Source organism: Lynx rufus, unplaced genomic scaffold (genome assembly GCF_022079265.1).
Source record: "Lynx rufus isolate CCGP_SWC_20201006 ecotype Redwood Valley unplaced genomic scaffold, mLynRuf1.p SCAF_2, whole genome shotgun sequence".
Classification (NCBI taxonomy): Eukaryota; Metazoa; Chordata; class Mammalia; order Carnivora; family Felidae; genus Lynx; species Lynx rufus.
This window is the reverse complement of record NW_025814834.1, coordinates 9,078,866-9,105,505: the sequence shown is the minus strand read 5'-3', so window position 1 is coordinate 9,105,505 and position 26,640 is coordinate 9,078,866. Positions and strand designations below refer to the sequence as shown.

Below are 26,640 nucleotides of genomic sequence, written 5' to 3'. Positions count from 1 at the left end.
AAAGTTTGTGCCACTTACACTTGGCCTCAGGGGCAAATGAGAATTTTGCTAAGGTTTTGAGGAACATAGATCCTCCTTAATTTTTCACTAGCCAACATTACCAGTCAAATTGGAAGCTATGAAATCTAGAAAGCAAACAAACCCATTTGGAGCCAAGGTTATAAATTGCTTGCATTTATATTATAGTTTTTATTTGCCCAGGACCTAAAATCTTTTTCTTGAGTTTTATCTGCTTTTCATGGAAACTTCTTTACCTTACATCATTGGCTTATGAAAATGGCCAGACTTGGTAAATTACAAATGGAAAGCAAGTTCATTTTCTCACTGTTCTTTCAAGTCTACCTTCTGGATGAGTTTTTCTTGTCTTGGGCATGCCTGATGGCGTTCTTTTTCCTTGTCCCAAGAGTGAAATTCTCTTTCCATTAGTTGAGAATCCTTTCTGTGCTACATTAAAACGTCAATGTTTTCTCCATGTCAAAGTGCTTCCCCTCCTTCAGCCTGAGCAAACGTTGGTCTGGGGCACCTGCAGTGCAGAAGTGGCATGGTCAGATTCTTCTCACATTCTCTCCTCGCTCTGCCCCCCCAGTCAAGAGCTGCTGGTTTGGGCCCCTCCATGATTAGGGGGGACGGATGAGAGAAGAGAGATAAGAATATGGAAGTGTCTCACGTGACAGAGGCAGCTCTGAGATAACATTGGGAATGCAGGGTACACAGTCACTAGCTCTTTCCTCCACAAGATTCTTTCATCAGCTTCTCAGTGTGGTCTGGTGCCACTGCTTGACTTCTTGGGAGAGAAATGTAGGCCTTCTTCTGCTGCCTGGATGTGAGTGAAGAGCCAGAGCTGGGGTAACCTGTTCCCCCAATACTTTGTATGGTCACATAGGTGGTTTGGTGCATTGCCTCTGTGAATAGCTTGAAACTGAGACCATCAACTCACCCTGGTTTGCCCAGGAGAGTCCCAGTTTTGCCACTGAAAATCCTGAATCCTGGATACCCCTTAGTCCTGGGTAGACTGGGACAGTTAGTTACCCCCATTAGCACTTAGTGAACTGTTCCCAGCTATTGAAACTTCTTCTAAAACTTTGGGAAAGCAGGAAAAAATTTAAAATTCTGTCCCACTTACTATTAGAGATTAATTAATACCAAGCATAACAATTAAAAAAAATAACCTTAAATTATATTCTGACTGCCATATTAGAGTTTGTGGTGGGGGATTTTATTATTAAACGGGTATTACAAACTGGGAACACAAAAAATAGTTACATCCTGTCTTGCTTAGTCAGTCTGTTTTCAAAGTAAAACACAATAGTGCTGCTGTATTATGAATTAGTTGGTTTTAAGATCCAAATCTCCTTATGCCAAAAGCTCCACAGACTAGAATGGACTTCAATGTATTTCCTTTTTCTCCCTAAAAATATTAGGCCTTACAGGTTTGATGAAAGGTAAATCTAACAAAGCCACTAGTTCCAGGAAAGATGTAACCAGCGAGAGACAGAGAGCAAGAAAGAACTTTTTATTTGTTGGATTGTTCAAGACTGTGATTAGAGTTTGAGTGTCAAGCCTGACTGACAGGAGAGGCAAGAATAAGCTGTCTGGATCTCTTCTTACTGGGCTGTGAGCATGGGCCTTCAGGAAAGGGATGAGGGAGAGCAGCAGAGAGAGTCCATAACTGCTTTGGCATCTTGGGTGGAGAGGAGGCGAGGAGGGCCCCTTAGAGAACCATACCTGGGTCGATGACCTTCTATCACCTGGTGACCCCACTTTCTGGAGAGAGGAAGCAAGATGGTGCAAAGAGATTAATCTGCCTTTTTGAGAACCATATTTCCACCTTTTTTTAGTAGTTATCCTTACCCCATGGCTAGTATTACCCAAGTCTTCCACCTTCTTATAGAAGATTCTTATAGATTGAGTTCATAAATCTTTGTAGACCCTCATTTGAACTGCTATTATCTTGGTGAAGTTAAAACAGAGAGCCAACTTGCAAGTCTATAGCTTGTTTGATGTTGTGATAAGGTCTAATTATCAATATTTGTACATGGGGCCATTTTGGTCTTGAAGAGATGAAAACCCTCTCAGTAGTTGTTTAGGCTAAAGACCAGAAAGTGGAATTACTAACCAAGCAACTGGTCCATTTTAGGTTTGATTGAAAGAAAGATTCTTTTTACTTTGCTGGTCTAATATGCTTGTAACCTGCTGACATTTTACAGCACTTAGGACAGGGTAGTCTAGAAAATATTTCCTTGTGGGGTCTAAATAACCTAACCCAGTACCACCAGGTGATAGGGCATTGAACACAGAGAGGAGAAAAGGAATTTATCCTTCTGTCTGAGAAAATAAACCACATTTGCATGATAGAAAACACTGAGATGTATATCCATAGCCAAAACTTTCAAAAGGAAGAACATTCCTTGCTGCAACATCTACCAGGTCAATCCTTAACAACTGCTTGAAATTAAGATTTTAGAAGACTCAATTCTACCCATTCTTCTTAGGTTAGCCTTCTTCTGGTTAGTTTCTTAGATTCTAATATCTTTGTCAAAACCCAGGTGGACAAAGCCTTTGGTTTACTATTTACTATTGCTTTCAGCACAGATGTATAAATAACTTCATTCAAGGTGATGTGTAACATGTGTCTCACCTGTGAAGCTCACCGTAGAGTTTCCCTCACAGAACTTCCATTTCTATTTCTCTGCAAGAAAAAACCTGAAATTCCTTCACTTAATTTTGTAGTTTTTGTCTCAATTTTCCCTGAATATTTTAGTTTCTTTAATGGCAGTGATCATCATCTTGATTTCATATGTTTGTTGAGAAGACTAAGTCAATTAGTAGATGTACAATTGGCACCTATTAAACACTTAACACATAGTTGCTTGAGATATAAATGAAATGCTGATTTCACTTGTTTGTTTTACTAATGTGAGATATGACAAATAAAATACAAGATGAACATAAGATGACCTATCTAATTCTTGGTATCTTAAAACTAGGGATTGTGTATTTTTCTTTATCCATTAGACAGACTTTGGGGAAGTTATATTTAAATGGAAATTTTGGAAAGCACCAATACATTCAGTGATTATATTTTTCTATTTTCTCAGGGAAAAAGAGAGGCAGACCTCCTGTTTACTCAACTCATGGTGACAGAGCCTCACGGAAAAGAGTCCGGTCAAAAGGTAAAGAAGAAAAGGGGAATAACTTCAGTAACTAAACAGCTATTTTCCTGTGCTCTGTGATTTTAGCAATAAACCCACTTCCCTAACTGCTTTGCAGCTTTAGTAGCTGTTGAGAGATGTATACAATTTGAGTCATTTTCAAACTATGTCAGGGAGAGAAAGAGGATAATCCCATAAACAAGTAACTTGGTGACCAGGACTTGCAGGTCCAGGGGCCACTACAGGAATGCTGTCCCCACTGAACTGACAACTTCCAAGCTGGAAATTGTCTGTTGCCATACAACCCACAAATTATTTAGCTGATCCTTCTCTTGCTACATCAAGAGTCACAGGTTGCACACCAGCCAAGAGTAGCGGTCAGTAGTAGTCTGTGTCTTTCTCTACTTTTGACTGTGTGGGCTTGGGCCTGTCACGTGACTTCTTTTGCCTCAGTTTCTTCATCTGTAAAGCAAGAGAGTGAATTAGGCCAACCCTCTCAGTTCATTGCAGTTCTGATAGTCTACCTGGCTCAAAACTGGACCATGGACAGGCCCCCGCCTCCCATCTTGGCTCTAAAACATTGGCTGGAAGGACAGCATCAGCTACACATCCTCCTTGAGTTAGTTCATTTGAAGACTTTTCACCCCTGATTTTGTGGAGTCAGGTCTCCAGCTGCCTTTCCTCATGCAGTGTGCAGATTATTCTAGAGTTTCCTGAGCTCCTCTTTTAGCTATGGAGAAAGCTGATGTGAGAGAGAAATGAAGCAAAGCAGAGAACAAGACTAGAAGGCAGACGTCATCTCCATTAGGTTAGCCTGTCATTCATTACCCTCTCTCTGCTCAGTCAGTCAGATCTCAATCAAGAAGACATTAGTGCAGTCTGCTACTTTGTCTCCGGTTACCTAACTGCAGTAAAATAGTGTGTCTGGACAGCTCCCTTCAGAACATGGCAGCTGTTGTGTGTTTCAATGTCATAGAAGAACCAACAAGGTTGAAATGATTGAGAATAAGGCAGTTTTCCTGAAGCCTGATTTCTCTGAAAAAGCATTCTGTTTTGTGTTGGATTTGAGGGGTAAGATAAAGGTAGACATTTTGTCATTATGTATCAAAAATATCACGTAGAAGAAAGACTTTGACTCTAGACATTTGTGGAATAGATCTCCGCAAGCACCTCTATATCTTTATAGGAACAAAATCAACAAGGTTGATTTGCACAATGAAGTAGAATGAAGAAATCTTCTCTTTCAGGGTCAAGAAGTCACACAGATCATATGGTGGATTTTCGCTCTCAAATACTTCCTGTGACCTGTGGTGAGGTGAAGGGGATGTTATATAAGAAGAAACTGAAACAAGGTGGGTTCCAGGTCTACTTTGATTTGCAGTATGTGAACAACCCATGTCAATTGCACAGGTCAAGGTATTGAGGCTGAAGTTTGGCTCAAGGGAAGGAGGAAGGGATCCCTAAGATGCTATGTTTACACCTTCAGAAATCATACATATTAAGTGCTCACTCCCACATCGAAGTGTCCATGGGGGTGCCCAAAGAACCAAAAAGAAGTAAATCAGAATTAAAAGGGAGAAGCCCTCAACCTCGACCTTCATATCCTCTCTCCCTTCTGAATGATCACCACCAGGGCAAGGTGTTGATGTGGTGAAAAGAGCACAGAATTTAGAATTGGAAGCCTGAACCCCAGCCACACCTATACCAGGAGGGCCTGATTTATCTGAGTAGAGAGTGGGACCTTTCTGAGCTTTAGATGAAATGTTTCTCATCTAAAAGGGGGGATAATAATTAAAAACCTACCTCACAGTGTAGCTCTGAGGAATTAATTTATGTAATTGATGCAAAAATACTTAAATAGCTTAACTGAGATACAATCCCATATCGTACAGTTTCCGACCCAGCGTATGCAGTTCCGTGTTGAACTTTGTTTGCATTTTCCCAGGATTGTTCAGCCATCACCACAACCCAATCTCAGAACATTTGTGTCTGTCCCCGACTAAAGCAAATGTCATATCTATTTGCAGTCAGTACACGTTCCCAGTTCATCCCACTGTCAAGCCCTAAGCGGCCACTGATCTATTTTCTGCTTAATAAATTGGCCTATTCTGGGTATTTCATATAAACAGAATTATTTAATATGTGCTCTTTTCTGGCTGAGCTCTTTCACTTTAGCATGATGTTTTCAAGGTTCATCTGTGTAATAGTATGTATTCGTTTTTTTTTTTTTTTTTTTTTTTGCCAAATAATACATTTCATGGTGTGAATACACCATACACATCATTCATTCATCACTTTGGGTTGTTTCCACTCTTTAGCTATTATGACCAATGCTGTTTTGAATATTCATGTATAAAGTTTTGTGTGAACAAGTGTTTTCAGTTCTTTTGGTTATAGACCAGGAGTACAACCACTGGTTCGTACGGTCAATCTATATTTAATTTATTGAGAAAGCACCAAAATGTTTTCCACAGTGACTGCACCATTTTATATTCCCACCAGCGATGTATGAGGGCACCAATTTTTCTACTTCCTTGTCACCACTTGTTAGTGTCTGACTTTTTTTTTATTACGACCATCCCAGTGGGTGTGGAGTGGTATCTCATTGTGATTTTGATGTGTGTTTTTCTAATGACTGAGAAATGCTCTTTAGCATATGATTATCTTTTATGCATAGCTTAATTTTCCACTGGGTAACACTTCACAATTATTTTTTTAACTTTATTTATTTAGAGAGAGCACAATCAGGCGAGGGGCAGAAAGAACAAGAGACAGAAATCCAAGCAGGCTCCGCACCATCAGTGCAGAGCCCAATGTGGGGCTCGAACCCATGAATTGTGAGATCATGACCTAAGCCAAGATCAAGAGTCAGATGCTCAACCAACTGAGCCACTAGGTGCCTCCTTAATTATTTTTATTATCAGCTATCTGTGATTTGGGGGATGGGAAAATATCTGCTTAATAATGCCATTACATTGGATAAAAAATGTTGTAACAAAGGCTACAGATATTGGGTGGTACCATTCTGAGCTCAGTCTCAACTTGAGGTTCTGCTTCCACATTGCCCCCAAGAGCTGTTGGAGACTCTGGTCTGTTCTCTTTCCCCAGCAAATTGAGATCCTCTCACCCTTCAGGTTCACTTGCTTTTCCTTTGTAGATGATTTTGAAATATTTATAAAAGATTGATTTTGATGGTAATCATCACCTTGTTGCATGAGGTTTAAAAAATATTGCCCCAACGCAGGAAATCTCCTTTGAGGGGACTTACAGGCTAGATTTTGGGAGTCTGAAGGCTGAAAAGGAAGGTTACACTCTCCTGCTACACATCTGGAGCCCAAATTGGGTGGCTCCAGATGCATTGTGGTAGGATCCCATCATCAGAGTTCTGAAGACATAGAGGGCTCAGAATCAACTTACCCTGGTCTTACAGGAGGATCCTTGGTGAGATCTATACAGAGTGAGGATGGAAAATGGTTCACCCCCAGGGAGTTTGAAATCAGAGGAGGCTACGCAAGATCAAAGAACTGGAAGCTGAGTGTGCGCTGTGGTAGGAGGCCTCTACGATGGCTGATGGAGGTATTCCAGGGACCGGAGCAGATGGACTTTCCATGTTGTATGGTCATTATTTGCTCACCACGTTTTTGTTGAGTTATAGATAAAACCTGATGCCCCTGAGTTTATTCACTTACCCAGGAAGAGATGCCCCACATTCATAACCTCTGTAAAATGCCACATCAAATGCCAGAAAGGGGGCTTTGCCTGGATAGGGGCTGGAGCTTAGAGGAGAGAGAGGTTACTGTGACTCAGGTGCATGTAGACAACTTCATGTAATACACTGAAAGAAGACAGTGTACAGTCATACAAATGAAAAGAGGCTACTCCAGAGAAAGAATGGCATGAAAACCAGAACTACAACTAAAGTGGCTCTGTGGGTTGGGGTAGACAGGTTGTGTATGACAGGCATAATCCATCAATTAGAGTTGTTTATGGAGGGATTTAATATCAGCCTAAGGAGTTTAAATTCATAATATAGACAATGAAAAATCAGTGAATTCTTCTGAGATGTGAGATGACATATTTAAAGCAGTATTTTAGACAACCATGGCGCCTTGAAGTGATTTCCATCCCCTCTCTGGGATCCATGAGCCCACTACCAAGACCATTATTACACTGTTTCATAATTATCTTTCCATGTATTTCCTTTTTCTCTCTAGACACCTCTAGGGTTTGCCCATCTTTGTGTTCCCAAGATTGTCCAGAGTATCTGATATCCAGTACGCATGGGATAAGTGTGTGTTGATTGAATTGCTCTGGTCAATGGACTCAGCATGAGTGGCATTGGCAGGAATGGAAAGGAAATGGGAGGTGTCAAAGAGATTGTGAAGGAAAACCTCTTAAAATTTGGGGGAAAAAAGCACATGAGAAAAAAAAGTCCTAAAGATGATATTTCCATTGCTTGAAATTTTACCATTGATAGAATTCTAGAAGAAGTACAGGTGAAGAGAGGGAGATGGTTTGTCATTTAGCCACCCTGGCTTTGAGTTGACAGTGGGACACTCAGGTAGAAATATATGGGAAGAGGCTGAAAATGCCAGACTCACAAAGCAGAATCACATGTAACCACATACTTGGATCTTTTTATCTTTCAGAAAGGATTTCTACATAATCCTCTAAGAAAATATTTCAGGAAAAGAAAGGTGATTATTATGTCACTTTTTATAAGTTCTCATCACATAACTGCTGTTATTATGTACAACTATATACTGTTCTCAGTTGAGTTATTATACTTAGGTTTCCTCCATCTCCCTACCCTTCTTTTTGAGCATGTGACTTCAGAGTTGCTGCTTTTTTAATGTTTATTTACTTACTTGGACAGAGAGAAAGAAAGAGAGAGGAGGGGCAGAGAGAGAGGGAGAGAAAGAATCCCAAGCAGGCTCTGTGCTGTCAGCGTGAAGCCCAATGCAGGGCTCAATCCCATGAACCATGAGATCATGACCTGAGCTGAAATCAAGAGTTGGTCGCTTAAACTGCCTGAGCCACCAGGCACCTCTTTTATTTATTTATTTTATTTTTAGAGAGACAGAGAGAGAGAGAGAGAGAGAGAGCATGAGATGGGGAGAGAGGCAGAGGGAGAGAGGGAGAGAATCTCAAGCAGTCTCCACGCTCAGTGTGGAGTCTGATGTGGGGCTTGATCCCACGACCCTGGGATCATGACTTAAGTAGAAATCCAGAGTCAGACATTCAACAGACTAGGCCACCCAGGTGCCCCTCAAACCCATATTCTAAAAAAATCATTGTTACTATTGTCTAACTTAAATGAAATCTGATGGAGCAAGTTTGTTCATGGTGATTCAGACGACCCCTCTCTGGTAGACAGTCTACTCTGGGACATATATGAAACTGTATTATTCCACGTGACAGGTAACAAAAGGCATATTTCTTTTCTGACCCATTTCATATCCTTTCACCTTCCATTTAAATTTACATACATACATATGCAATTCTTTTCAGGGGAAATTATTTGCCGTTTTTGAAGACAGTGCTGTTGGGAAGGAAGTTTTTGGGAGATTGATGTATCATATGGGAGGGGCCAATCTGAAAAATTTTTTACTTTGATGCTACCTTTTCAGCTACAGATCTCCTTTCTATCTGAGAAAATGACTTCTCTCTCAATGGAAGAAATCTATGTAGACAACAAATAAACAGGTTAAGTGCAGTGTAGATTCAAGACAAGGTTTTTCAAGATTGGGTATGAATAAGAGCTTAGTGAGGAGCGGGAGGTGAGACATGTTATTCTTAGATACTTCAGGTAGGAGTGGCCATCTGGGACTTTCACAGACTTCTAAGGCAGGTCAAGCATAGCTGGGCAAGGGGTCTTCATCTTCCACTGGGAACGTGATTATCTGATGTTCTGGATTGTTTGAACTTTCGGTCCTTGGGATATTTAATCCCCTGGATTCCCTAAAGGGAAACTATTATTTGACCTCTTTGGTATTTTAAAGACCAGCATCTATATCATTCCCCAGGTGTGAAGACTTAGTTAGGGGTGTCTGGCTGGCTCAGTTGGCAGAGCATGCAACTCTTGATCTCAGGATTGTGAGTTCAAGCCCCATGTTGGTCATAGAGCTTACTTAAAAAGTAAAATAAAAATAAAATTTAAAAAATAACATAAAATAGTTACTCAATTAGATTACCCCTGTGAGCTTGCAACTTCTTATCAACAGGTTCTACCCTTATGCATGGGTGCAGCACTATTTAGCAACAAGCCTGTATATTTTGTCTCCCCATGAACTCCCCAAAGTGGCAAATCTCAGGATCCAATATTACTCCCATGAGTCCTCTGTGAGTCTCAGAACCACTTTTGCTGATAGAGCCCCTTGGCTTCTGGAAACTTAAGTATTACTCTTGAAACCATGTGATAGCTTATTGGCTCTTGACAAGGGTCACTAATACCCTTTGGTGACAGCTGCTGTGTTGTAAAATAATATATTTCTCCAGTATATCATATTCTAATATTTCTTAAGAGATAGCAATCTCTTAAGAGATAGTAATCTCTTTTCTTAAGTTAAGCAATATTCAATTTATTTAGTCATTCAACATATAATCATCAAACCCATACTAAATGCCCGATGGCCATTAGAGATGATTGAAATAATATTCCTGACCTTGAGGATTGTTTCAACCTCAAATTCTAACATGGAAGATTAACCAAGGGGGAGGGGGACAGAAATTTTAGGTTACACAGAGAAAGGGGCAATGACATGGCCACTTCTCAGGTCACTGTCCCATGGATCATTTGTCTATGACTACTCTGTCCTGGGTGGAGATAAAAGCTGCATTCCAGAGGGAAGAAAGCCAGGTCATTCTACTGAATATGCAAAAGAATTGTAAGTCTAGTGAGTGATAGTCAATTACCTCTGAAAAGTCACCCAGCTGACATCTTTTTAGGAGGAGAGAGGAGGGTGACCTTCTGGAAGAAAAGCTGCAGCACTGGGGACCTTGGGCACATTTCGTCTTTAGGGCTGTGTTCTAGGAGGACTATGAAAGGCAGTGGGATTCTCTGGGACGTTCCCATGGATTCCAGGACTCTAGGTCCTGTGGTCACTGGGGGCTGTTGGTGATGAGTTATCGGCCTGATTCTCTCATTACACCTCCTCCCAGTGGGATGATACTTTCTAAGGTAGAGAAAAATGCCTGAGAGATCCTCAAATTAGGAGAACCAGTGGAGTCTCTCCAACTCCATCTGTGGGAACCAGGACCAGACTCCCTGCATGACTTCACAAAGGCCTACCTTGGGTAGGAAATCCAGGAAATTGAACTTGCATTGGGCCCAACAGTGGTATTTTGGTACTTTTTATTCTCCAAGTAGATATCTAGGTCCATAAAACCAGGTATGAAATAATGGGTAGACTGTGGCTTAATTCCTCAACAAATGGCTGTTAAATAAGGGATGGATGCAATCCTCACATTCAATATTGTCATTCAATCTTTCTTTCTTTTCAACAGATAATACCAAAGTCTCACAACAATACCTTAGTTAACCCTTATGTAAGTACTATGCCTCTAACCCCAGAATAATCCAGGCCTTGTCCCTCCGTGCACTATCTGTGCCATTGCTGCATTTGACTAAAGCGTGCTCACACTCAGTTGGGGCATGTCGCTGTGTGATGAGCAGAGAACAGAAGGTGTATCACCCACACCAGGGAGATGATTCTGGACTCGGTGTCTCTGCATGAATACATCTTTTCCTGTTTGTTTAGTAAAACCTTCCTGTTTCCTCATTTCCCTTTGAAAGTGAGTATGGGAGCTCAGAGGACAGAGCTCCAGTCCCCTGGGGCCTCTAGAACCTGGGCTGAAGTGGAAAGAGCCAGAGCTGACCTGCAGATTAGGGGTAAGGAGCAAATTTGAAAAAATAGCAGCATTTTAAAGAAGGCAATAGTGAAGGAGATGGAAAATCCCAATCAGCCACTCCAAGGTGCAGGCAGAGCTGAGATCAGCCAGAAGGAACAGGCTGGGCCAAGCTGGTGAGTCCAGGGGGTAGACCTTTGTTGTGAGTCCTGCAGAGAAATGCATGCAAGGCAGGTGGGCCCTTTATGGAGGCCATGTATCCGGTCTCAAGGGGGCCCCCAGGGTGCTGAACTGGTTAGGACTGAAACCATCACCATGCAACCAATCACAGTGTGGTCCCACAGGGCTGCCAGCTATAATGTCCATCAGGATTGTGGGTGACTACACTCTCTATGCTAAATCATGCTTTGATTCCTTTCATTGCAATGAAATAGACATTTGAGGCAGAGTCACCTTTGCACGACTCCGGGGGCAGCACTCACAGAGGGTTTCCATAAGCTGTAATACTGACACAGGCCATCCAACAGAGGAGGGATAGTCAAATAGTTCTGTATGTACTTTACCTCCAAAGCAATCCCCTAACAAGATTTAGATCTTATCCACACTGATTTTGACCCTAGGCCAACAGAGGGGGTCTTCAATCATCTAAACAGCTCTCGAGTCCAGCGTTTGGGTGGCTTGTTTGGGATGGATGGAGACCCTCATCCCTGTTCATAATCTTTCCAGGGGTAGACATTGTGAGCCAACTCAACATTGACTTATGATATCCCTATGCCCAATAACCAGACTTTGCTCAGGCTAAATCTCACCTTGGGCTGCATACTGAGTCACCCGAGGACCTTTGAAAAATAATATTACCTGGATTCCACTCTGTAGGAAATTCTGACTTAATAAGTCTGGGCTACGTCTTGGGCATTAGGATTGTTTGAAAGTCCCAAATGATTCTGATACACAAAATCACCTGTTTTATAATTAAAGACTATCAATGGCTATGCCCACCCAGTATCTCTGGCGTTGGGACCAGGACATTAGTATTTTAATGCCCAGATGATTTTAATGTGCAGCTGGACTAAGAAACAAAGAGCTGTATCTGTTAAAAAGTATATGGGTGGGAGATTCTTAAGCATTGTTGTATTTGTTATTTCCTTGCTCTTCTGGAAAGAGGGTCATTGCTTCCTCGAGGTTGATGATTGTAATCTATGAGTGTCTGCACTGATGAGAAGTAAAATGGCCCCATGTCTCCATGCCAGAGCAGGCTCAACCCCGGATGGAGGTGTCTTTGAGGATTCCCTGGGACACAGAATGGGAGTTTTTGGTTAGACATTCATTGGGACTAGCACTTCCTCATATAGGGTCATTTTAAAAAACAAAAGAAATAGCTAGAACCCCGTTTACCCAATATGAGCCAAAAACAAGACCCAATAAAGGTTAATGAGTGTCTTTTCATCTTTTATCACTTTCCACACTAAGGCGCTTACTCCATCTTATTACATTCTCAATATTCTGCCCTTCCATGATTCTATTTCTTCATTGCAGTATAGGCAAATGCATTTAATACTTTATTTCAGGAACTTGTTTTATCAGCAAGGTAACAATATTATTCCAATTCCTATAAAATCATCTTGTTTTGCTACTAGTCTTCCTGTGTTAGGATCTCTGGTTTTATAGGGAGAATTTTTTCTGGTCTGATACACAGGCCCCTCCTCCTGGGCATCACTGCAGACCATGATTTCTTCTGAAGTCTACACTCCATGCCACTCCTCCTTCACACCTCAGGGAGAAGCATAGATACGTTCATGCAGGTTCACACAAAGGCAGTGAGTTCTAGATTCCCATAGTGGTGGCCTGCCGGGGTTTCACTAGGGATGCCGACGTTGATTCTCCTTCTAGCCGGGAAACTCCGATGTGTGTGAGATGTGCCGGGATGGAGGAAAGCTGTTCTGTTGTGACACCTGTTCAAGATCTTTTCACGAGGACTGTCACATCCCACCAGTGGAAACTGAGAGGTTTGTGAGACGAAGTCCCCTCACTTGGATTAGGAACCCCTCCTCCTGCCATAGGAGGAAATCCCCCTGCAGAGAGAAGGAGCAGGGCCATAGGTATGGCATCCAGCAGCACGATCCGGCTGTTTAAAGACTCTGGCAGCAGGAGGAAATACTGTTCTTTGCTGCCCTCCGGGATGCTGAGGCTGGTGGCTGGGCCCCTTGCCTACCTAGTGTTACTGTCCCTTTGGGAAGATTTTCTAGCCCTGAGCCCTGTTCATAGAGGTGGGAACACCAGCTGTTTGTGTTCTGCACTTTTTCAGAAAGGCAGGAAACATGGCCTGGTTTGTGCATTTTACCATGGGCTCCACAGGCTGATAGAAGCCTGGGCCCCAGGGCTTAAGGCTCAGTTTTGACACTCAGACAAAGCAGGCAGGGCTCCCAGCAGCTCAGATAGGGAAAGGAGGGCCCACCACTCACCCTAACCCCACCCTCCATGCACAGAGCCCCCTACTGCCACCCTCAATGGGAGAAGGGTCATGGGCACCCTTTTGCCATCCTCATGGGCTCAGGCTTCACGTGGGGGTCCTGGAGGCTCTGAGAGGGATTCCCTTCATCTCCCAGCTGTGTCCATCAACCATGTCTAAAAGGAAGACAATGGCAGCTGTAGGCACAGCGGCTGTTTCCAGGGGCCTTGCCCCTGCTTACTTTTGCCTGACCTCTCAGGAACCCGTGGAGTTGCACCTTCTGCAGGATGGAGTTTTTGGAAAGGCAGCAGTGTCACGGGGAATCTGAGGTCCTGGAGAGGCAGATGCAGCCAGAGGAGCAGTTGGTGAGCTGGGTGCAAAGCCCAAGGCTTCTCCTTCTCCCTGACACCGAGAAGTCCAACAGGTCTAGAGGGAGGGGAAGGGCGCCTGAGGGAGCCTTCTCTTCCAAGCCATGTCTTGATCATGCTGAAATCATACCAGAACTGGATTGCAGAATACATAACTCACCTATTACATGTCTGTTTCTGAAAGCCAAACGTGTTTGGGGAAAGTTCCAGAAGACAGTGTTAAGTCATGCCTCTGCCTGGGCATGTGAATGGGCTCAATGTCTCCAAACTGCTGTGAATTCACAGCCGCCTTCTTTTGCAGAAATGTGAGTTCCTCCTCTTGAAGGTCTATTGCCATTCAGAGAGCTCCTTTTTTTCGAAGATTCCATACTATTATTATGTAAGTAACAGCAACCAACTATGATTACAGGCCACTGTGACGTTCAGTGACTTTCACACAGGGGGGATCTGTGATCTGAATCCCATGAGAGGGAGAGCATGAGCCGCCATTTTCTTTGTCTTGCATCTCTGCTGGAGTACAGGAAATCCACTGGAGACAGACATTGAACAATGCCAATAACTCTCCCATTGATATTTTTTCCCCCACCAGATTAAAGAGGTGTCTCAAAACCTAAAGGAACCCATGTGGTTGGACAAAATCAAGAAGAAGCTAAATAAACAAGGCTACCCTAGAGTAGAGGAGTTTGTGCAGGACATGCGCCTCATCTTTCGGAACCACAGGGCATCTTACAAGGTAAGAGGCGCTCTCTCTGCCTCCATTTCATTTTCTTTCCACTGACTCACTCTGCCCTCATTTTCTGGTGCCTGGAAAATTTTACATTTCCCTCACCCTATGACAAGCCTGCACAAGAAAGGGCTCTGGACATGAGTGACTTTTCCATTTCAGGACTTAAGCTCACCACGGCAGAGTAGTAGTGAGTCAGAAGGTATTTCTGCAACCAGAACCCCAGGCCCCTGAGAGCTCATTCCCCTCCTGAAAGGTGACCGCTGCCCATAGAGAGCAGTGGAGTCCCACCTGCTCCAAATCCAAGGAGGAGAGAATGGCATCTTAAAGTTATATCACCCTTCTTATCTCTCCCCAGATCAACTCAACCTCTTAGAAACCCCAATTCTAGACTTCTTGCATGTGAATGGAGCATGTAGTTTACAGGGGTTACCAGAGAGGACTAGAAGTTTCAGGGAAGCAGGATGGCTCATTGTACTTAGACTGTGCTCTTTGATGGTTTCAAAGGACATAGATGGCTTTCCTAAGTCTCACTGAAATAAACAACCCAAACCACCCACATACGTCAGAGTCCCAAGTATGGCAGTGATTTCTCACTTCTGTCTATTTAATCAGAAATAATCATGCACATAGGAAACAAGTTGTTCTTGGCTGCTTGAATTTTTAAGCTTCACCTGGTTAATGTAACTTAGGTGTTTAAAACAAGGTCCTAAACATTTTTGATTGCAAGGTGTCCAATAACACTGATAATGAGTATCGCTATTTTTGTCTTTATGATTTATTTTTCAGTACAATGACTTTGGCCTAATGGGACTTAGACTGGAGGCAGAGTTCGAGAAGAAATTCAAGGAAGTGTTTTCTATTGAGGAAGCAAATGAGAGGAGTTCACTGGTGTAGTGGAGGCTGTTGACACCCTGGAAAATCTCCTTTTTGGGCAGAACTTTCATGTCCCAGCTGCTGTGAGGGTTGGCTGCTGATGACACTCTTCCCCAAAGTACCACCCTCTGCCAATGCCAACTTCACCTGGAGATTACACCTCTTGGGCGTGGGGGCCGGCTTCCAGCCCCAAGGTGGAACCAACCTGTAGTGATCCGTATCCCTTCACTTCCCACGAGATCAGGCTGGAGCTAGTCTCCAGCTGGTACCAATCCATGCTTGGCTTTTCCTACCATGCTATCCTGCTTCGCTCACCCCTCTTCTTCTGAGAAAATTCTCATAATAAATCACTTACTCAAGAGACTTTATCTCGGGCTCTGCTCCCAAGGAACCCAACTTAAGGTATTGGTTCTAGCAAGCAGGACTTGAGGATGGGGTTCTGATGTTAGGTCACTGTCTAGTCAGATGGTGACAAGTGGAATGTTGACAGTGCCTGAGGTGTTACAACCGTGCCATTGCCAAAACTTTCACCTGTAGGAAACTGGATGGGCTATAGGGGGAGAGGCATATTCGCTGGAACAATTATCTGACATTTACAGAAGGAGAGATAGTAACTGAAACAAGTGTGGGGTTTTGAAGGCTGTTGGTAAGTGCCACTAATATGTTGACAAGAGTAAAAGACAGGCTTAAAGCTATTAATCACCTAAACCAAAATCACCCCCATCCCTGCAGCTGGAAAGTAGACAGTAAGGAAGGCCTGGCCCTGATTTTCAGAAGGGCAGAATTTCAGAGAAGCCTGAATTCTAAGCTCAGGGTGGCCTCCTATGCCAAAGTTAGGGCACCAATAAAGAAGGAGTGAAGCCCCGAAACTCTCTAGATAGATGTACAGGAGAGCTCTGAACTCCAGATCCCTCTGAGCCCGCAGGGCCTGCAGAAGAGAACTCCTGCCCCTGCTTTGGAGACAGACCCCTACCAGCCCACCTCTTGCCTGAATGAAAGCTATGCAGAGTAGCCTCAGCATGACCTAACTGGGAGTATGCTGAGTGGGCCTGCGAGATGAAGAGAGGGTTCTACTCCAGTGCAGCTGGAGGACTGGGCCAACATATACCAGCAGGTGCCAGGGGATTGTGTGTGGGAGTGGGTCCTGAATGAAGAAAGGGAATAGGAAACTGGAAGGAGGAGAATTGTTGATGCAGTCACGCTCTCCCGTGCCACAGAACTTAATTAGCCTGGCAAGGGCCAGAGGTGATGATTCTAATATGCTCCTGGGTGGCTCGCAGAGGCTTGCTATAAGCCAGGGTACACCTGGATGAAACAGAAGTAGAGATACCGGGCTTGGTAGGGCAGATTATGGAAAAGCGAAATTCAAAAGCCTAATGAAATTGGCATGGCTTTATTCTCTCCAGCTGGAAAAACCACCTACAGGTAACTGTTCCTCAGGAGGCCTCAGAGACACTGACTTACCAAGGTGATAAAGAACACACTGCTAAGGGGGCAACAGCATCCTTGAGATGCTCAGCAGGGGCTGTCCTCTGTAGGTCAGAATGATGTGGGAATGTTGCTCAGAACTGTATTCCAGCAACGGAAATGATTGGATAACAAAATCAGGGGTAGCATTTAACTGTCAGAGCACGACAACACAAGTTCTGTAATGCGCAGCAAGGTTAGAATGACAGCCGTGGGGCCTGGTCCGTGGATGTCTCTGGAGATAGCTTACAAGACGTGGTGTTCTTATAGGCAAGACAAATGGGCAGCCGACAAGGATATTGCTTCATATATACCTTCAAAAAAGATTGGAGATTAAAAATAGATGATCAGAGAGCTGAGTTCAGCTGACTCAATGGAAGGTCAAGATCCCTTGCCCAGTTTCCAGACCTGAGTCAATTCTTGGACCCCAAACATGCTGAGGGAAATGAAGGCAGGTTTTATAAAAAAAGAACTTTGCAAATGTACACATAGTGATTTCCTCAGTTCTTCACCAAAAGGACCAACGGTCTTTTATTCTAGAAACCATATGTCCTATAAAGGAACATATATAGGCGTTTCAAAGGTTGTTGAATATAGCATCTGAATTCGATGCTACTCTAGGCTCATAAAGCACCATCATGGTCCCTGTTGAGTAAAGTGTATGGAAGTCAGGTAATATCCATGTCACAATGGGTCCACTCAATCCATGAAGCCGCCCCACTTCCTGAGGGTATAATCAGGATACACATGGAAGTTGGATGAACCGGTTCTTTAACCTACAAAGCATCCCGTGAAATAATAATCACTGTCTTAAGAAAAGCCCAGTGGAAGGCCCTGAAACTGAAATTCCCTATGGTGAAAATAGTCAAAAGCAATGTCATATTCCTGGGCCGGAGAATGACAGAGATTAGTGCCACCTGCAAAGATTTAAAGGAGGCAGCTATTGGGTCCTCATTACCACTATATTTGGGCTGGTCTCCACAGAAGCTACTTGGTTCATGGCTACTAGAAACAACTAGCTGCTGTGCTAGACGTGCTCTTTTAGAGCAGAGTAGCATGGCCTATGGTATGTGCTGTGCAACTGTTAATATGGAAAATGTGCTTTTAAAATATCTAGTAGGAAATAGGATCGGAAGCAGTTCATGTTCCCATGGACTGGACAGGTGTACACATTTACTGTCCTGCCCCAGGACAGTGTGAATTCTCCTGGCCTCTGTTACAATATAGTCTGAAGGAACCTAGTCTATCCTGACACCACAATACAGTACATCAATCCGCTATATTGTTGACTGTATTAATCAGGGTTCTCTAGAGAAACAGAACCAATAGTTTTGGAAACAGAACCATACATTTATATATACAGGGATTTATTATGTGGAATTGGCTTACATACTTATCGATGCAGACAATCTCCACGATATGCCATCTGTGAGCCAGAGACCCAGTAAAGATGAGGTGTCATTCTAGCCCAAGTCTGAAGGCCCAAGAACCAGGGGAGCAGAGAGTGTAAATCTCAGTCCAAGAGAGTCAGAAATCCAAGAGGAAAGCTCAACTAAGCAGGCAGGAAGAGAATGAATTTCCGTTTCTCCCCTTTTCTCCCACTATCCAGGCCCTTAACAGCATGGATGGTGTCCACCCATGCTAGGGAGGGCAATCTACTTTGCTGAGTCCACTGATTAAAATGTTGGTCTCAGGGTGCCTGGGTAGCTCAGCTGGTTAAGTGTCCGACTTCAGCTCAGGTCATGATCGCACGGTTCATTGAGTTCGAGCCCGAGTCGGGTTCTGTGTGACCGCTCAGAGCCTGGAGCCTGTTTCGGATTCTATGTCTCCCTCTCTCTGCCCCTCCCTCACTCACACTCTGTCTCTCTCTCAAAACTAAATAAACATTTAAAAAAAAATTTTTTTAATGCTGATCTTATCCAGAAACATCCTCAGTAAAGTACCCAGAAATAATGTTTAATCAGGGACCCCCATGGTCCAGTCAAGTGGACACAAAATTAACCATCACAGTGACAGTATGCTAACTGGACCTGAACAGCAAAAAGTGTTGGGTGTTCTGAAAGCCTTGTCGAGTCACATGTGTCCCAGATGGTGAGAGAGAAACCCTACTAAGAATTCAGAGACATGACATACAGGTAAGCTCTCAGGGGTTCAACGGTCAGGGGCATATCAGGATATCCCCTCCAAAGCTCCAAGCCATCTTCTACCACTAAGAAGCACAATGCTTGGTAGGCCTCTCCGGGGAAGAAGAATACCCATGGTTGCCAATTTGATGAAAATTATTCTAGGCTTTGTAATGCAGAGGGGCGGAGTGCAAGCTGGGAGGGTAACAGTGCTTACACCATCTTGACAATAAAATGTGTTCTAATCAATGTATTTCACTTCATAGTACATAATGAGCATTGCTACATGTTGGTAAGTACAGTTCTGTGTCATCCCTATCCCAGCTGTTATTTTTCATCAAGCCTCAGTTGCAGTTGGCTCTTCTACCAGAGCCTAGCGTTTGAGAACACCGGCCGCGAAGCCAGCATAGGAGGTGGAGTCCCAGCTCCTCACGAGCGGCGGTGCGTCCCTGGGCACGCGACCTACCTCCCCTCTGCACTAGCGCCTTGTGTGAAATGGAGAAGCTAGTACCTAGCTCGCTGGGTCGTGAGGATGAATGAGTTAATAGTTACTGTGCTCCTAGGAAGTGCCTGATCCTGAGAACAGTAAGTAAATCACCCACAAACGTCCTTGTGTCAGCTGGGGCTCCTTGCCAGTGAGACTGGCTTTACCTCGGTGAGACAAAAAGACCCTGTTTAAACAGATGCCCAGTGGCTCAAGCAAGGGTGGGAAGGCTGGGTGCAGAGCTCGCCAATGGCCCCAGAACCAGGGCAGTGTAGCAGAGCAGATCCAGGAATTGTGCACCAGGAACAACTCAACCGTTGTTGTGCTCCTTGTCAAGGAGCCACCATGGAATGAATGTTTTCCGTCTTTTTTTTTTTTTTAAACTCCTTAGCAAACTTCTCTCAAGAGTCTGACTCCCCAAAGCTCCTGGCTGGCCCGGCTTGCTCGGGGGCCAGCTATTGAACAGCAGTCCCTCTGCTCCCGCACGCGAAGGGGAGAGGTCGTCTCCCCAGAGGAAACTGGGTGCTGTTAGGAAGGTGGGGGAACAGGCCGGATGGCCAAGGAAATCAGGCCTGACCAACAGACCCTCCGAGGTAGGCCCTGGTGTCTAACAGTGGATGGGGCAGTGCAAGGTCAGTCAGAAGGGCTGAGGTCCCGGAACCAAAGGGAGCAGGTTGACTGAGTTCCCGCTGCCCTGTGCTGTGCAGAGAAAGGCTGAGTTGGTCTTCATGCTTGAAGGGAAGGCGTCCACCCCACCCTCAGGACAGCCAAGGGCAACGAAGGGCACTAAGCCTATCATCCCATCAGTCTGGTTTACTTGGATTCAGTTGGGGGCTGTTTGCCGAGACGCTAGGGAGCTCGGCTGTGACCTTCCAGGGGGAGGGCTGTGTGCCTGTGTCCCTGGGAGCTACAGGAGGACTTGGGGCTCTTGGTAAGGACCTCTCAGCCTGAGCTTCCCAGGGCAGCTCCTCTGGGCATCAGCTCTAGGGCTTTCTCCAGCTCTCTCCGCGTAAACCGGGTGGGGAGGTTTCACAAGGCTCGAGATCAGAGCCCTGGGGACCGAACTACCTGGCCGGGTTTCCTATCAGGCCAAACGCTCACTCACACACACCCAGTCGGGGGCTCTTCCTTCCCTAGTTTGTGCATGGGGAGTTTGTGCGGGAGGGAGGCAGGGGGCGGGCTGTGGACCCGATTCCTTGGAAAGACAGGGCTTCATAAAAGTAAGACCTTGAAACAAAAACCAGGCTCGATACAGATGGCTCCGTCTCCTCTTTTAACAAAGGAAAAAGAGTCTTGGGCTTCTGGGCAACAAGTTGTAGGCCTTATCTGTACAGGTTTGTAAGTATTAACTCCAACTGAAATTCTAGAATAATCCGTGTTTGTCCTTCCAGGCACATCGTTTGCTCTGTCATTTTGTTTAGTGAACAAGCCCACCCTAAGTGGGTGAGCATTCGTGTTCCCGCGGGCACAGAAGTGCACGATTGCATAGATCTGACTGTGCCTTACCTGACAGACGGGTGCTTTCTGTTCGATGTACTGAGCATAGGATCTTGTCCCCTAGGGTGAGCAGGGGGCTTAGCGGGCACTGAAACCACTGATGTCCCCAGAAGCAGGGCTGGGCCCCGGGGGTGGGCAGGGCTGGTCTACTGCTTAGGACCAAGGGCGAGAGCTCCTAACCAACCAGCCTCTTCTAGAAAACTGCTAGACGCTCTGGACAACATCTAAAAAACAACTGAAAAGTAAGCCAAAGCAGACGGACTTTGGAGGGAATTCGAAACTCAGGAGGAAACGGCCAATACGAGATGTTTACCGTTTATTAGCACTGGGCCCTGAGAGTAGCCAGGCCAGTCTTGCATGGAGGGGGGGAGGGCAAAACTTTGGTAGAAAGCTCACACCTTCCCTCTGGGTAGCAAAGCCAGGGAAGAAGCCCAGGGCCACTAAGTTTTCTGGGTGGTGAGGGGGAAAGGCTGGAAAAGAGAAAGTCACAGAGAGGAACCCCAAATTTCTGTGTCTAGACCCTCCCCAAACCACTGGTTGATGCCCGGGACTGAGTGAAACCAGTCTGAGCTGTGCCCAAAGAGGAGGCAGGGTGTGCAGCCTGAGCCTGGCCACGTGAGTGGCCTGCTAAGACGAGCTGAGCACGTTCTGATCCCAGCGAGAGGTGCCAGTCAGCGGCCCGTTTAGTAAATCTAGACCCAGCCTGGACGCAGGAGGTTGTGCGGAACCATATCCATCAGGTACTTATCAAACCTTCAGCTGGTACTGCTACTCGGACCGATAGGCCTGAGATTGTTTTCATCTGACCTGAAACGACTGATTCCTACATGCCATCAAGTCTGGGACTTTTCTCCCCCACCAATCTTCACTCAGGTTTGCCCCCGGAACCCATGGTGTGGGGGATGGAAAGAGTCTACACTGGTTCATACCCAACAATGCATTCTCGATCCCCATCGTGGTAATCTCACCTACATCTTTACTGGAAACGAGAGTGGGGAGCGTTCAGGGAGCTGAGACACTTGTCTTACATCTTCCACCGCATTCTGGCAGAGCTGCTGGGGAGGTAGGGAGGACCACGTTCCATCCCGCCACCTCCAACGGCCCATCTACAGCTGCCTGTGTCTGGATGTGGGGGGGGGGTGGTCGTGGGAGAGGCAGGACCCCGGCCTTGAGATCTCAGGAGCACAAGTCTTAGCTATAAAATGACATGGCCTGGGGCACCTGGGTGGCTCAGTCGGTTAAGCGGCCGACTTCGGTTCAGGTCATTGTCTTGTGGTTCGTGGGTTCGAGCCCCACATTGGGCCCTGTGCTGACAGCTCAGAGCCTGGAGCCTGCTTCGGATACTGTGTCTCCCCTTCTCTCTGCCCCTCCCCTGCTCATGCTCTGTCTGTCTGTCTCTCTCAAAAATAAATAAACATGAAAATTTTTTTAAATGACGTGGCCCCTGGCTTGTCTGGTGTCTGTGACCTCTCCTCAGGGTCCCTGGGAATAGTGATAGAGCCCATGGCATATGCACTCTGTGTGCCTTTGCACATGCCTGCTCTTAGGAGTTTTTGCAAAATCTTGTGTCACTGCCTGTGGCCTGAAGTGCCCTACAGGAGGAGCTGATGTCTTTACTTTGTGTCTGTTCAGGAAATACAGACGGGCCCTGGTTTCCTACGTTGTACCTTTGTCTGATGGCAAGTGGGAAATCCAGGCCCAACCTGTTCAAGCACGCTGTGCAGTGAGGACACAATCCAGGCTCTTGGATATATATGTGAGCCCCTCACTCACCATGGCTCCACATTTAGGAGGCTGAAGTCCCCTCCCCGCCCCACTCACCCCCACCCCTGCTCCCTAGAATTATTCAAGGGAGGGGGTCCCATAGGCTTTTGGTGGAATGCCTATGGGGCCCCCATACTGATGAAAGGGCAGAGAGGTCTCCTTTCTCTATGGAGGGGAGGGTGTCACCTTGTAGACTGACACTGGCCATTCTCAAATGGTGGAAGAAGTTGCAGAAATGGCATCCGATCTCCCGGGAACTTTCCCCGTATACCCTTTATGCCCCAGGATAATGGACCAGAGTCCAATGAGAGAGGTATGTTTTCAGCTTCAGTGTCATTGTCTTGAGAAATCGGTGCGACTATGCTGGTTGTGGTCTTGCCTATAAACCATTGTACCTGGAGACCCTGGTGGCCACCTGGTCCTGAAAAACTGTGCAGCTTTGCAACCCACCCGCAAACCTCATTCTAAGGTGAGACAAAGGATGCCCAGCAGAGGCTGGTGGAGCTTCAGGGCCACGCCGATGTGTTCCCGGGGCCACTTTAGGACTTGGCCGGAGCCACGTGGTCCTTGTGTACTAGTGCTGGACCCGCCAGGATGCCAGCCCGTTTCACGGGCACAGCACTTGTACGTGTGAGGAAGCACATGCCCCAGGCAGGGAAAAAGCACAGGACTTGATCCAGGGGAGAGCTCATTAGACTCTATTTGGGTTTCTCCTGGGCCAGGACTGTTACAGCTGACGGTCTGAGAAGGACAACCTTATCCTTTGTGCAGGACTTTCTCAGCCCTGGGCACAGGTGCCCCGGGAATGCCCAAGGTCTCCCCAACCACAACAATCTCTAACAAGAGCTCCTGTTGGTAAGGCAGGCTCCCTTCCCTTCACCTCCAGATAATGGTAAGCAGATGTGCCCTAGACCTCTCCGTCCAGGCTATAAGCTTGTTTGTGTGTGCTTGAACTGCCAAATATCAAAATGATCTCAGAATCCCATCCTTAAGTTAGTTAGCCTTTATTTGGAAAGAAATGATGGAGCTGCTACGACTAATTTCCAGGGGTTTCGATAGTTACCAGAGGGATTTTTGGTTTCAGTTTCTCTGAACCGGCAACAGAAGCCAGTTCTCAGGAGGCTGTGATACCAAGCGTGACCACTAGAGGGGAGTGCAGACCTCCAGAAAGTGGCCCGGATGGCTTTTCCCAAATTGCCCAATGGTTCTCTCCCTCCCTCCACTCACCCCTTAACCATTTCCTTCCCAGCCCCTCCTCCAAGGATTTACTCTCTTCCCTACAGAAATCCTCACATTTCCACCCCCAGCAATCCCTCTGGCTTTGTGCCAACTTTGCAGCTTCAGGTCAACCAACGCCTGCCCGGTCGCTGAGATTCTGCTTAGAAGGAGAAGGGGCACCACCCCACCCTGGTCCCTCAAAACTGTAATACTGTCACCAAATGCCCACCGAACCCACATGTGATAACCGTATCGTGACCATGCAATTGCAAGGGGGTAGGACTCCCAGCCTCTCTACCCATCCCGGGCACAGGTAGACAAGAACTCATGGAAAGAGATGTATGCCCATATGCTGGACCCAAATTTAGGGTGTTAGTGGGCCCCTCCAAAGTGCGTCCCTTTCCCTCACCTGCATTCCAAACCAACAGACAGATACAAAAGTGAAGCAGACGGGGTTCAAAATACCAGCTTTCATCCTGATAAAAGCTACCCTGGGGGTGGTGGCTTAGTGTGTAGCAAAAAAGGGGTCCCTAAAACCAAACCCCCAAATTGAGCTTATCCACACATATTCAGCCTCAGGCTGCTCCAATCAATCATACACACCCCCAACCTCCCACAGCCCCCCAAGCTCCTGTCCCTGTGCACTTGACTTTGGAAAAGCCAACAGAGCTCTGGCCTCTCCAGGCATGATGAGCCCGGGGAGACCCAACAAGGAGCAGACTCACCCCTTCCACCAGAGAGTCACCCCAGAAAGGAGGGAGGGGCAGGGGTGAGTCCCGCTGATGGATGTCCCTTCCAGGGACATTGGAGTAGGGCCATAGGTCCCAGGCACTGGCTCCCCCTCCATTTCTACATACACAGAGGTACCAAGGGTGTTGAGCCCCTTGCCCCAGCAGCCACTGCCCCTGCTGCTGCCCCTTCTTCCTGACCTACCCCTTCTTCCCCACCTTGAGTTCCCAGCGACAAACCTCTGGTCCCCACAGGGGTCTCCCAGATTGGAGACTTGGACCCACCTTCAAAGTCTGAACAGAATCTGCTCCTGGTGACACTTACTGAGCCCGTCCCCTTGGTGGCTTCTTTGCCCTGTGGTTCCTCCTCAGTGTTGGCTTCTCCGGCTTTCCAGGCCTCCAGGTCGAGCACTTGTGCTACTTCCGGAACAGTGACGGTGGCCCTGGTGGCAGTGTTCCTTGAAGCTGCAGAAAGTGCCCCAGGCGCTTCCTTGTTTCCTTCAAATGAGTCCAGGAGGATTTTCAGGAGTGAAATCTGCTCCTCAAGCTGGTCCTGTCCCTATCCTAACCTGGCGGGTCTGGCTTTTTCTGGATCACAGAAACTTTGCTTTCTTTACAGAGGCCTCCAGATTCCTCAGGAGCCACTGCTACTCTTACAGAGGTGATGCGTGTCCAGCTCCCCCTGGCCCCACAGGGGCAGCCCCTTCCCTCCTTCCAGGCCAGGACCAGCCCCAGGTGTCACTGTCAGCCCCCCGAGGGCCACCTGTGGATCTCCCTACCCCACTGGCTAGCTGCTCGGTGGCCTCTATTCCAAGTGCTCATCTCAGCGACCCTAAGCAGAGCCACGGAAAAGCTGGCACGTTTATGCCAACACCCGGCACAGTGGTCGCCTGGGTCAGCCTGCTGCCCAGGGACAGAGACAGGGGACTCTAGAAAAGTCGTGTCGTCTGTGTCAGGCCTTGTCTGGGCCACATGTCCTATGGAGGCAAGAAGCAGAGGACAGTTGTGCCCAACAGTAGCTCAACTTACTAGTCCTTGTACCCCTGAGAGTGAGTGAGAGAGGGAGAGGGGACGAGATCCACACGCGTGCAGCACCTGGCGCACACAGAGACCCTGCTCGTGGTTAAAGACGTCCTTAGAAGCATCCTGGAATCCCAACCAGACTGATGTTCACCCCTCTGCGGGGAAGACAGAACATCCACGGAAAGAGGGTAGAAACCTCTTTCCCCTGCAGTTTCAAATGTAATTAAGTCTCACGCTTTGTGGAATGATGACTCCAAATCCGAATGAGAAATCTGTGAACAGACAGGACTCGGAGGCAGAGGGTCACCCTCCCAACGGGGCTCGCCTGCCCATGTATTTGCTTCCAGATCATCTCGGTTCCAATCTCCATCTGCATCCAAGGGAAGCCTGTGCCGGTCAGCATTCCAGCGACTTCTCTCCACGTATCTCCTTCTCCCTGGATGCAATTCAGAAGTTGGGGGCACCTTAAACCTTTGCACCTGAGATATTAGCCACCGTCATCACCTTGGCTGCAGCCTTGCTGATTTCTCCCTTACGTCTGACTGAGTTCCAGGAACACTAAGCACATTCCCCCGGGTTTATGGTGCTGAGCATTTGTGCTCTCTCCAGCCCTGTGTTCCCATGCTGGGACCTTACCTGGTCGGGGTCCGGGCTCTCCCGCAGGAAGGGAGATTTTAAGTTTCTGTCTCTCCCTCTGTCCCCCCACAGCCTCGTTGGCGAGGGGAAGGTGGCAAACACACAGCTCCCCTCTCCCCACCCCTATTACCCTCAGAAACCTTAGATAGAAGGACAGAAACACTTATGGACACATAGATATTTCCGTGTCTTTGCACACCGAAGTGCCCCCCCCCCCGGGGGGCTGGCCCTGCTCCTCCAGGCCCTGACTGTCACTCCTTTGTTCCTGCTGCCACAAGTCTGT

The 26,640-nt window shown here is 46.4% G+C and overlaps 1 protein-coding gene and 1 long non-coding RNA gene across 18 annotated transcripts in view; one reads left to right on the top strand and one right to left on the bottom strand.

Annotated features, from left to right (window-relative positions):
* The window catches only part of SP140 (SP140 nuclear body protein), a 65,811-nt gene extending 50,026 nt beyond the window's left edge, over window positions 1-15,785 (top strand). For 12 of the 15 annotated variants that reach the window (XM_047085205.1, XM_047085197.1, XM_047085206.1 and 9 more), the window contains 10 exons: window positions 3,099-3,173; window positions 4,400-4,504; window positions 6,583-6,770; window positions 7,802-7,849; window positions 10,659-10,700; window positions 12,891-13,006; window positions 13,709-13,814; window positions 14,119-14,196; window positions 14,407-14,550; window positions 15,331-15,785. In XM_047085205.1, the coding sequence (XP_046941161.1) occupies window positions 3,099-3,173; window positions 4,400-4,504; window positions 6,583-6,770; window positions 7,802-7,849; window positions 10,659-10,700; window positions 12,891-13,006; window positions 13,709-13,814; window positions 14,119-14,196; window positions 14,407-14,550; window positions 15,331-15,438 (1,010 nt within the window). In that variant the 3' untranslated portion in view covers window positions 15,439-15,785. The other 3 variants (XM_047085196.1, XM_047085203.1, XM_047085207.1) reach the window with 3 other exon arrangements.
* On the bottom strand, window positions 56-26,627 carry LOC124516056 (uncharacterized). Of its 3 annotated transcripts, none has more exons than XR_006962974.1 (3): window positions 26,358-26,627; window positions 24,984-26,157; window positions 56-523 (listed from the first exon to the last, which is right to left on the bottom strand). It is a non-coding gene; the product is annotated as an uncharacterized LOC124516056 (long non-coding RNA). The 3 variants fall into 3 exon arrangements; XR_006962973.1 differs by lacking the exon at window positions 56-523 and adding an exon at window positions 14,168-14,346; XR_006962972.1 differs by lacking the exon at window positions 56-523 and adding an exon at window positions 16,717-17,198.
* Between the last annotated feature and the right edge of the window lie 13 nt (window positions 26,628-26,640).